The sequence below is a fragment of the Artemia sp. Qi Xiang Cuo genome, chromosome 5 (genome assembly GCF_049724085.1).
Source record: "Artemia sp. Qi Xiang Cuo chromosome 5, ASM4972408v1, whole genome shotgun sequence".
In the NCBI taxonomy this organism is placed as follows: domain Eukaryota; kingdom Metazoa; phylum Arthropoda; class Branchiopoda; order Anostraca; family Artemiidae; genus Artemia; species Artemia sp. Qi Xiang Cuo.
The window spans coordinates 29971018-29983521 of record NC_142798.1 but is presented as its reverse complement, the minus strand read 5'-3'; the positions used below and the strand labels follow the sequence as shown (position 1 = coordinate 29983521).

The window sequence follows — 12504 nt, the reverse complement described above, 5'->3', positions numbered from 1 at the left end:
CTTAAGTTTAGTTGCCCATGATTGCACACAATAAAACAAACTATGTAAAATGGGAAATTGACGATTTTTTTAATCAGGAGAGGGTATGAAACAGCCAAATAAATCCCTCAAAAGCCTCCCTGTTTCGAATACAATATTCAAGATAAGTTTTTCTGCCAAGAAAGTCAGTTCGCCGACGGCTGAAGCCCATACTCCCTCCTCCGGGCGCACGTCATTGATGACATCGATTTTTGTACAAACACTCGTGTGCACTGACGGAAGGTGGTAGATTGAGTATTTTCTGTATACTGTGTAGAAGGTACGAAAGGAAAATCTATATCAATAAACTACTTGGTACTTGTATGATAAAGCGCCTATCTAATATTTTTCTAATATGTTTCTCTGACGCTCAATCCTAATGAAATATACCAAAATAAGATAAAAATATAATATTTTAAAAGAAATTTGGGCTTTATATTTGCACGGGTCTGTATGCCAATTGTGGTAGGTACAATTATTCTGCATATTATGCAGTAAGAATTGTTTTCTAACTTTACTAAGTATAGTATTGTTTCTTTGTTCATTCTCGGTATCATTACTTGATGCATATTATTTTATATCAGTTGCTAAGACAGTTCTGCTAAGACTTTCACTCAACATCAATGTCATCAATCTAGGTTCAAACAAACACAAATGACACAATTTTTAGGGTCAACTAATAAATAATAGTCATAAGGAACAGATTCAGAAAGTTTATTTGATAGTAAATTTCAACACCATCTATTTGTTTTGAGACGTTAAACAAGACCTCATACCCCAAACAAATGGGTATACCGAACATAATTTTCAAAAATGGGACAGAAGTACGAAAAACAAGTTCAGTGAGCCTGGCATTTCTTTTTCAGCTACATTTTTTCTTTATTCTACGCTATTTTTTAATCTACATTATTCTATATTAGTTGTTACAGCATCTCTGACGTCATTCAGCATTATCGTCATAAAAAAATCACAAACCACACAATTTTTAGCGTCAGGTAAAGCTAACAACACATATAGGCAAAGACTGAAAATGTAAGTTGGACATGGAGTATTTATTGTTTGAAGATCCATTATAGCTGGCACCTTAATTGCCCAGGCACCTTAATTGCCCAGGCACCTTAATTGCCCAGGCACCTTAATATTTCACATAATTTTCAAAATGAGTTACAAAGTTAGACGGATTTATCCCATGGCCCTTGAGTTTCTCTTTTAATAATATTATTTTTGCTTTATTATTCACAATTTTTCACCTATTGATATGACAGTCATCAAACAAACACAAATGATATAATTTTTAGCATCAACTAAAAACTAACAGCAAAAAGGTAAAGAGACAAAAAGTAAGTTCAACGCCATCTATCTATTTTGTGAGTATATAAACCATACCCTCGTGCCCAAAACGAATAGGAATATCTTGCAAGGTTTTTATAAAATAAGTTAGAAAGTAAGGCGCAATTATTCAGTTGCAAAATAGTTTTACTTGCAGAGGCTTGTTTTCTTTACAGAAGGTAGGAGAGACCGGCCATGATTGGACAAAAAATATTTCAATACCTCTAGCTTCGAAACTATCAAATATAATTTTATGCTTCAGCTTTCCCTGCCTCCGGGACTTAAGACTACACACATGAATGGAATTTAATGATTTAGCTACATGAAACAATTTTCACATTTTTCTCACTTGCATGGATTTTTTCTTGCCAATTTTTCCCTGGAATGCATAATTTTTTTAGGATAAAGCTAATCACATAATGTATGTCATTTGATAGAATAATCAAAAGAGCTACTACTACTACCAACAAATCACTGCAGCACCAACCCGCCTGAGGCCAACACAACTGCTCACGCCCAAATTACAAATTTCCATATATTTAGATTTGTTCATTTATGGATATAATACGTAGTTATTTCAATACCAAATCACCGGAATAGAAAGACAATATTCTTGCTAAATACGAGTCTATGGTTTGAAACAACAATGTGGAATAAAAACTACACCGTCGCTAAAACTCAAACCCACCGTCTCCTAAGCAAGTACTTTGCTGGTGAACTACTGAGACATACTCACAGACACCTTATCACAGCAAAACCGAAAAGCCACCCTACAGTTTTCCTGTAACAAACGTACTTTGAATGTACCTTTGCCACTCATACTCGTTTTAAACAAACTAATACATTACTGAGGGAAATTTCTTGCTGTTGCGAACAAAACAACCGGTGTAGTAAATCTATTTTAAGCTATTGTGACTGGACATGCAGGATGCAGCAGGACATGCAGGACGTGGCAGCAGGATGCTGGGCATGGCAATACGGGGCCCAGGGATCGACCCCCGCTGCGACAAGGCTGGACACTGTAACAAAAGACCAGACACTGAAACTTCAATTCGACGCCCTATGCGTCAGCAATGGCTCTGAAGGATATTTATCCTTATTTTTGTATTTAAAATGACTTGATGTTCATCACATACTCCTAATACTGTCTACAAAGATTACCGCTTGTTTAACACGTGGACATGGGGCAGTAAAAAAAAGTTACAAAATGGCAAATATATTACAGTTTAAATAAACTAATTGAAAACTAACTTTGAATTTGACTAGTTGAACCTTCAGGCAAGCTGGATGACCATTTGATGGAATAATATCTTCTAGGACAGCACATCCATTAAGATAAATGATAGCAAGGCTGGTTGAGCTATACAAGTAATCCCAAACGGCACTATTATGGCTTCGTCTTCTTTTGTTTAATTCACAACAGAGCTTAAATAAAAACAACTGGTTTAAATTCCATTGTAAATTACAACAAGGCTATTTTAAAGATTTAAAGAAAAAGTCCGTTTCAAAGATCTGATTTTTTTTTATTAGGTAACACCTATTAAATATACATTAAATACAAGATATCTATCCCCATAAGGGCGTCTTGGCCTATAAAGAAGGCGGAAGACATAAGTTAAGTTTAAGCAATAATCTAGAGAGAGAGAGAGAGAGAGAGAGAGAGAGAGAGAGAGAGAGAGAGAGAGAGAGAGAAATAAAAAGGATTACAAGATAACTCAGCCAAAAAAAAATTGATAAATAAATAGAATGATCTGAATCCTTTCGATGGGTGACTAACCCAGGGAAACTTAGTTTTACAGTCTGTTGATTAAAAAGTTTGCAAAAATAGTGCAACTGTGACTAAAAATGGGTTGCGATCCACAGGCCAAAAACTCAGCTAACTGTTAAGTAAAACATAAGCCCATGGCAACATACTGAGGTACTTAAGCAGAAAATAAATAACAGTTTTTTACATGTACAGTCGCTCACCTCCTTTTCATGAACTTTCTCTACTTATACCACTCTTTGTCAAGGTGATGACAAAAATACGTAGACACACAGCTAATTGTAAGTAGCTGGAGTGCGAAGCCCTAGGAAAGAGTAGTCAAAACAAGCTATGCTCGGCACAACATATATATCTGAATTCGTTCCTTGCTTTCTCTGTTTCGGCACAGTTTACTTCAAAATATTATTTTTGTTTTATATACGTACCTTTTATACCTTCATTTTTTAGCGCTGAGGATGGCTTAGTAGAAAAATCTGCCGAAACATCCGTTTTTGTTATTTTTTCTTCAACTGGCCGTCGTTTGATTTCTTAATTATTTCTTTTTTTTTCTTTGTATTTTGTTTTCGTCGATCAATCAGGGGCCACCTCCCTGATGGGTTATCCCATTTAAGCCATATGTTGACTCCTTGAAGCAAAAGTTTAGTAAATGTACAAGGCCTGGTAATTAATACGGGTGAAATACTAGTGGCATCTTGAGCACCAATGGCACGCACAGCACCTTCAAATATGCAGCACAAAACAATATAAATAAAATTGTACACAACTTTGGTTTACAAATAAGAACTAGTAACGCTTAGGTAAAATGCAATACTGCATGATTCATAATTTTTATGGGAAGACCCGAATTCCATATAAATAAGTCGTGAATTCATCCATCTAACTACAAAATCATTAAACTCGAAACCCATTTAACCCCATAAAGCATGACACAACGCTTTTCTGACGCATTCCCTATACCTTAAAAAGCATTCTTTGGACTCTATACGACACACGGAGCTTCTAGACGTTTCTTCAGGAAAAAAAAACACGAGGTTTTGCAATGCTGAATGACATCGAAGTTTTGCAATGAGAGAAATAAAATCAAATTTCAATACATAATTAAGTTATTATATAAACTACTAAACTGAATTGTATAAATAAGTAACGATTTACAATAATCATTACACCGAATTACATTATTTTTGGCTAACTGCCAGTGCCAGGGGTTATAAGTGCCAGAATAAGCGCCAGTGGTATCTGCTGAGCCTTATAATTTTTTAACGTTAAAAGATCTATTCTGCCACACTAACATGTCCAAAAGACCATACATTACCATCGTTGTGATCCAGAACTCAATTGTCATTAATGATCAGTGATTATTTACTTTTACTTTCAGCCTAAAATTACATAAAACAAAAGCTTTAGCCCCAACCATGAATTTCATACGAAGAGCAATTTCTAGGGAAAATTAGCGTATTTAGATGTAAAAAAAAAATATTTTGAAATTTTAGCACTTAACTCTAGAAAAGAAATACGGTATTCTACCCTTTTCCCTCTCTCTCTTACATTTTCTCTCCGTTATCATACTAAGTACTCCAATGTCACTTCTTATGTTATCGTACTAATCACTTGCATTTCAATTTTTTTGTTTTTTGTTTAGAATCGCGAGGATTGTTAAATTTCAAATACCAAATGAAGAAAAAATTCGCTCCCTTAAACTTCTATAAAGAAAAAGGAAATGATTTTTTTTCTATTGTTTATCCTTCAAACCCGTATTAAGATAAACATCGTAATCTCTTTAAAAAAGACTAAAAATACAAAAAAAAAGGAAAAATTAAGCCGAACTAAATTTCTGAAAAAAAGAGAAAATTGAGAACGTAGAAATGATAGATGGTTTAAAAGTGAATTCAAAAAGAAGAATTCTTGCAAAATAAACAAAATTAATGTTAAAAAAGTGAAAAGATCAGTTATAAGGCTCAGACAAACAATAACATATTTAACTTCAGATTTGGATACAACATAATTTCTTTTCTGAGTACCTACTGAGTCCCCTTCTGAGTAGGGGCTACCCCCAGACCACTCAGCGCATCCCCAGGTGGCGGATAGGGGAACGCCCTACAGATATGTAGGATACCACCCAGGAATAGGAGGCACGGACCAAGGGGGGCCCAGTCCCTGGGGATCCATAATTTAAACTAGGGCACCCTCGCCTGGGGGTCAGAAATACAGGCGGAGGAGGAGGAAGGCCCTCTAATGTACACCATGAAGGGTCGACCGGCGTGTGGACATGTCCGGCAGTTACACACCTTCCCCCAGCAATGAGAAAAATTGCTCGGCATCGCACCCCACCGAACGGGAGGATGCCTTTCTAGAGGGACAACTGTGAAGGGCAGATGATCCAGCTCTATGAACAATGGTCTCTGCTAAGGGTAGAGAGGAGTGGCTTACCACTGCCCCGACAAATTAGCCATTATACTCCTTCTCTTATATATTAATGGTGAAAATGGCGAATAAAAAGTAAGAATTCGCAATACCGCGTCCGGGGTAACCGACGGTATGAGACCCAGAGCTGCAAATTGCGAGAATGATATTGTTGATGATGATGGTGCATAAGATTTTGTTACCATGTCCGGGGCAGCCGACGATCATTTATTCGACTTGACGACTCTCCAGTCGGAGACGACTTCACCTATCCTAACCCCAAAAACATATCTCTCACTCGGAACGCTAAATGTACGCACACTAGCCAAACCAGGTAAAAGAGAACTAGTCCTGAACGATATGAGCCGTCACCGCTGGGATATCGTTGGACTATCTGAGACTCACCTTCCCTCCACAGGAATATAAAGAATAAACGACGTCACCCTCATCACGTCTGGAAGAAGTGATGGAGTTCACCACCAAGGTGTCGGTTTCCTCCCCTCTAAGCGAGCGAAACAGTCTCTTCTTGCCATCCATCCTGTCTCTGAAAGTATTACCACCATTCGGATCCATTGCCAAGGATCCATTGCCAACATGACCGTAATCCAAGTTTACGCCCAAGACTCGTCCCGGAGTGACCAAGAAGTCGAAGAATTCTACAGCGAACTCCAACACACCGTTGACACTGCTCCCAAGAAAGATGTTCTGTTCGTGATTGGGGATTTCAACGCCATTGTCGGACACTCAAATGATCAACTTGAAGAAGTCATGGGCAAGTTCGGGCATGCGCGGCAAAACCACAGGGGTGAAATGCTTGTCAACTCTTGTCGGGATAATGAACTTTTCATAACCAACACCATATTCCGTCATATAGAACGAAGAAAAGTCACTTGGAGATCCCCTAACGGCCGCACTGCAAACACTATCGATTACATACTTGTCCGCAAGCCATGGAAATCATCAGTACTGAACACAGTTTCCACGGCCGGTGGCGACTTCGACTCGGATCAAGTTCTAGTCATGTCTGAGCTTCGTTTGCGCATTTGGAAGCCCCAACAGCCTAAGAAAAGCTTACCAAGATATCGTGCTGATCTTCTGAAAAACACAGAAACAAGGAACTAGTATAGAATAGCACCCTCAAACAAGTTGTCGAGCATCCAAACCACGGAAGCTCCAACAGCAGAAGAAATTGACTGACTGGTCGGCGAAAGGGCATCCATGATCAGAGAAACTGCTAGTGAAATCCTAGGAATTCAAGCCATTCGGATAAACCGTGGTTCACACCCGAAATTATTGATCTATGTGAGCAGAAGCGCACCCATGCTAACAAGGTAGACCAACAAAGCAAGGACGAGTACAAGAGACTGAAACGCCTAGTAGAAAAGAAAATGCGGCAAGCTCTACGACAATACGTCAATGAAAATGTCGTGAGTGTGAAGAAGCCTTTCAAAAAGGTGACAGCCTCTTCATGTGCAAGAAAGTCCGTGAACTGTCAAAAAGAAGTCCTCGGCCACTCCTACACTGTTAGATAAACACGGGTTCCCAATCACGGACTCCGAGGGAAGACGAGAACGATGGAAGAACCACTTCTGCGAAAAACTGAACCCCACAATAACGCCCGACCCGAACATCTTACTATCCTTCCCAAAACCGCAGTACCCAGTTGATCCAAGCCCTCCTCCACTAAGAGAGGAAGTACTCTCAGCAATAAAATCTCTAAAAACAAACAAAGCCCCAGGCCCGGATGGTATTCAGTCAGAACTACTAAAAGCAGGCCCAGAAGAACTGGTTGATATCTATCACTAAGTCATAACAAGCGTCCGGGAAACGGGCCACTTCCCCAGATCTTGGGCGAAAGCCACCATCGTCCCCCTTTTTAAAATGGGAGAAAAAGCCAACCGGCAAAGATTCTTACAAAAATGCTCCTTGACCGTCTGAAATCTCTGTCAAACTACATCTTAGAGGAATACCAAACAGGCTTTCAGATTGACCGCTCTACCATAGACCAGATTTTCTCCAATCGGCAAAGGAGAAGTATATCGAGTTTGCGAAACAACTGTTACTACTCTTCATCGATTTCAAGCAGGCTTTCGACTTGATATGGCGAGATGGATTATGGCACATACTGCTACACTATGGAGTCCCCGAAAACATAGTAATCTTGATAAGAGATATGTATTCACATTTCGTCAGCCAGGCCCAAACACCTGAGAGATTGACAGAGGAGTTTCTGACATCAGCGGGCGTTCTTCAAAGTTGCCTCTTTTCACCACACCTCTTTAACCTATTCCTCAACGCAGCGCTATCACTTACTAAAACTGTTGACGGTGCAGAGATTGGAGGGAAGCTTATCGATCAACTACTACTACTACTACTACTAAAAACTCATCGCAGCACCAAGCCGCCTGAGGCAAACACAGCTACGCACGCTCCTCCTCCACCCCAATCTATTCAAAGCCTCCCTTTTTACACCCGCCCACGAAGTTCCCATTTCCTTTAAATCTTTCTTTGTGACATCCTCCCACCCCAGATGGGGATGACCTGCTATCCGTTTAGCCCTAGATGGTTGGCCGAAAAGAACAATCTTTGGCAATCTGTGATCCTTCATCCACACAACATGCCCTAACCACCTCAACCTTTCTTCTATTATAGATCTTGAAAACGGTATTGAACCACATTTTTCGTATAACCTATTTTTTGAAATACGGTCAGTCAGCCGGGTACCCAGAACAATCCTTAAGCAATTTCTCTGGAAAACATCTAGCAAATCTTCATTCGATTTTCGGAGCGTCCATGCTTCAGAGCCATATTTGACCACTGTCATCACTGTAGCTTCTAAGATTAAAATCTTGGTTTGCAGACTTATCTTCCTATTCTTCCAGACTTTTTTTAACTGTGAAAAAACACCCTGAGCCTTGTCTATTCAATTTTTAACATCTCCACTGCTCCCACCGTCCTTACTTTTAATACTACCAAACTAAGTAAAACTGTCCACTTGATTAATCTTTTCGTTACCCCGCTTCACCGTTTCATCTTCACTCATTCCTACCCTTAGTGTCTGAGTCTTCTTAACATTGATTTTCAAACCTATACTAGCACCCTGAACTCGCAAAACCTCTAAAACTTCATTCATTTTGCTCACACTTTCATCTAGGATGCTTAAATCATCAGCATAATCCAAGTCCAAGAGACTTTTTCCTCCCCATTTGATTCCGTGGTCTCCCATTACATTTCCTGTGCTCCCCAAAACAAAGTCCATCAAAATAATCCATATAAAGGGGGATAGAACACAACCCTTCCCAACTCCTGATTCAATACAAAACCAGCTGCCAACCCCACCTCCCACCCCAACCGCAGCAGTGCTACTCTCGTACACAGCACCAATCACCCCAATGTATTTGTCTGGTATACCATACAAGGACAAAACCCCCACCAAAGCTCCCCTACCAACAGAATCGAACGCCTGCTCAACTGGCGATCAACTGGCATACGCAGATGACAGAAACTCAACAGTCAAGAGCACTTACTCAAAGCTGACACCGAAGAACTAGTGGCAGCAACCGAGGCCATTGGGATGGTCGTTAATACAGCCAAAACCAAGGTTATGTGGGTGTTTGGAGACCCTGCTCCGAAAAATGTGCATCTAACAATAAAAGGAAAGCCAGTACAAAATGTTGACTCCTTCGTCTACCTAGGGAGCCTCCTAACCTCTGATAACGACTGCTCGAAATCGATCAAACGAAGACTTGGCTTGGCAAGCGCCAACTTCAAGAACCTCTTACCAATCTGGAAAAACAAGACTCTGTCAACTCCTCTGAAGGTGCGACTCTTCAACTCCCTCATAGTCCCAATTGCTTTATACTCAAGCGAAACTTGGCCAATAAAGGCTGAAGATGAGCCAAGAATCTCCGCACTTGAAACTAAATGCCTTAGACCCATTGCGGGGATTACTTGCATTGACCGAGTTTCCAATGAAGACCTCCGGAAAATACTCCGTTACCCCCGCACCATCATGGGCCGGGCCAGGAGCCAACCACTCCGCTGGCTTGGCCATATCTAGCGAATGTCGACCAACCAGCTTCCAAAATTCACATTCGAAGGATGGGCTCACGGCACGCACCCCCAAAGTCGACCTTGTAAGAGATAGACCGACAACTTCCGGGCCCGTAACATCCACCAGCTACTTCGCCTAGCGCCAGATAGATCGAACTACCGTCGCCACATTCATCATTTGCTCAGAAGAGAAGAAGCCCCAATACAGCCACAAAGGCCGGGCGGGACTTAACTCAAAACAAACTCTTTTTTTTCGGCTAAAAAGTTTTAAGAATTCATTTTAAAGATATTCATCCAACCTAGAAGAATATTGTAGGTGTTCTAAGAAATAATTTTTCTTCCATGATATATAAAGTCAATACGGTACAAAAAGTTGTAAAGTAACTTCCAAATTTTCAATCAAGAGTGTTAAAATTTTCTTTTAAGTACAATGACTTGCGTTCAGTGATAACCTAAGATATCATTATTTGCTTGTAGTTACAACATAGATAAAAAGAACAGTTAATGCAATGTCATTACGGACATTAATAGCAAAGAAGTAGAAAATCGAACATTTGTTCATTACCAAATACGACAATGGGACAGGGAACCAATACTTAGCTCAGGTGTTCGAAGTCAAAACACACTGCATAGAGTTTCTTTCAGAGCCTAGAGCATAAAGTGAAATATCAAGCACACCCACACAAGACTTCATATTTTTTGGAGAAGCCAATACAAGTTTAAAAAAAAACTTTCGTGCTTTTTTTTCATGAAGCCATTTACTAAAGGTGTATGCCACACACAAAGAAATGACATCAGCATATCTCGTTAAATAGGGGCATTCGGTATGCAGAGTATTCTAAGGCCTTTGATTTAAAGTTTATAAACACTCTGCTGTCATTGTGAGTCTTTTGTAAATCATGATATTGGCTTCTAACATAACATATGGGTCTTACTTTTTTACAGAAACCCGATTTTATGCTAACATCAAACAGATCAAGTCTCATCTCCACAGAATTTCGCAAAGCTTAATCACGAAGTACTGCCAAGCCAACTCCTGCTCCAATGAATTTCTGCATGGACTAAGCTTTGATGTGTTGAATTTTGCGTGCGTTAAATAATCTGCAAAGCCAATCTCACTGCGTTACATGAAGTTATATAATTCAAAGTTACATGAGTTACCTTTTGCTGGTTTTGGTTTTTCAAGAGCTGAATTGGGTGTGCATGGAATTTTCCATTTATTAGATTTTGTTTGGGTCTTGTTTCGTATCCAATGATTATACCTCGTATTCAACAAGGTCGAGGCCGAAGGCCTCGACCGAGTCCGTTGATTTTGAATTGAAGTTATCAAGTATTCTGCGCTAGGTTGCATCAAGACATGGCTAATTGTAGAAAGAGAAAAACCAAGACAGGTAGTCCAAGTAATTGAGAGGCAAATGTCTTGATGCATTGCAGTAGGTTGCATCAAGACATGGCTAATTGTAGAAAGAGAAAAGCCAAGACAGAAAGATTGTTGCGTTTACCCTTCAAAGTACCGGAAGCAATAAACTCAAATAACACTAAACGACTGAACTGATGAGTTTCAAAATATATTTTTATAACGCGTTTTAAACCATATTTTATAGTTTAAGACTATAAACTATAATAATTAAAAACGTTATAAACTATATCTATAACGTGTAAAAAAAAACATTTAAACGCATACAGGTAACATTTTAACGCACACCTGTAAATACCATATTTTCCTTCTTTATACTGGTCGTATGCCAAAACCTTGAGTACGCCAGTTCTGTTTGGGATCCTGGCAGCCCAAAAAGGTGCCTAACAATCATCTTTAATAACGCTAAATCCCTTACATCTCCCTTGTTTAGAGAGGCAATTTAGTCATCTTTAAGAAAAGGAGAACAAAGATTTCTTTCGTTTCGCCAACACTGCCCTTCAATGCCCCCAAAAATTCCACTTCTCCCTAGTACATCCACCACCATCCCTCGATCTTACCTCATTTGCTTCAACAAAAAAAATTACCCCAATAAAATTTCCCACAGAAAGATATAGAAGAACTTTTTCCCATGCAGAATTGGCATGTTAGACAAGTGAATCCCCTCCCGTTTTACCATCCATTGGATAAAATTTATTTCAAAAATTTTCAGCTTACTTTTTCTATCTTTGTTTTATTAGATTGATTTTTTTGGTTTTTGTTTTTTAATCGAAAGACTAAACTGTCTTTTTGGTTTAATTCCTAATGTTTTTATTTGGTCTAATTCCTCTACAAAATTCGAGAGTTATAATGTTGCTAACCCTTTGACATGTCGATTTTTTTTCTGACCATCTTATTAAATTTCTTCTCTTTTTTTTGCTGTGTTTATAGACTCTGGAGTGCGAATCCAGCCTATCTAAGCTCATGATAGCCCTTTCTCGAAAATAAATCTTATCGTACATATTTTTACATTTGACTTATTATTTAATCCCCTTAAGCCACTCTTCTTCTGCTGTCGTATTACCCAATCCTCAGTATAATTTCTCTCAGTTACGACTTCAGACTTCTAAGCTCATCAGATAAAATAGCGCCTTACTCTGAAACTATTCATGAAACGTTAAAGCCAAGCTATTTTAAGCTTCGCCTCATTTTTTTTGTTGTTGTATTTTGTAATCTGAAATTCCGGGAACTTTGACCATATTTTGGCTGACCCTAAGATATTGCCCTTAAATTAAGGAAATAACAATATTTTTTCAGGGCATTTTGTCACCGTAGCAATAGCTGCTAAAATTTCTTGTTAACGTCATGGGAATAAGAAGTTGGTTAGGGTAAAATGATTATATGAACCCATGTTTCGAGAGCAAAACTTTCTCGTTAATTTAGACTCCTTCTGCAAATGAATTTTTTCTTATAAGTACAGTTTCAAAAGATTCCAAATATACCACCCTATAATGCCTTCTTTATTTACTCAATTGACGCCCAA

General features: G+C 38.9%; 1 protein-coding gene across 1 annotated transcript in view; it reads right to left on the bottom strand.

Moving 5' to 3' along the window:
* LOC148952021 (endonuclease/exonuclease/phosphatase family domain-containing protein 1-like) overlaps window positions 1-12504 on the bottom strand; it is an 80540-nt gene that overhangs the window by 33183 nt on the left and 34853 nt on the right. The window contains exon 6 of the mRNA XM_089089481.1: window positions 2599-2772. Within this exon, the coding sequence (XP_088945607.1) occupies window positions 2599-2772 (174 nt within the window). The remainder of the gene's footprint in view (window positions 1-2598; window positions 2773-12504) is intronic.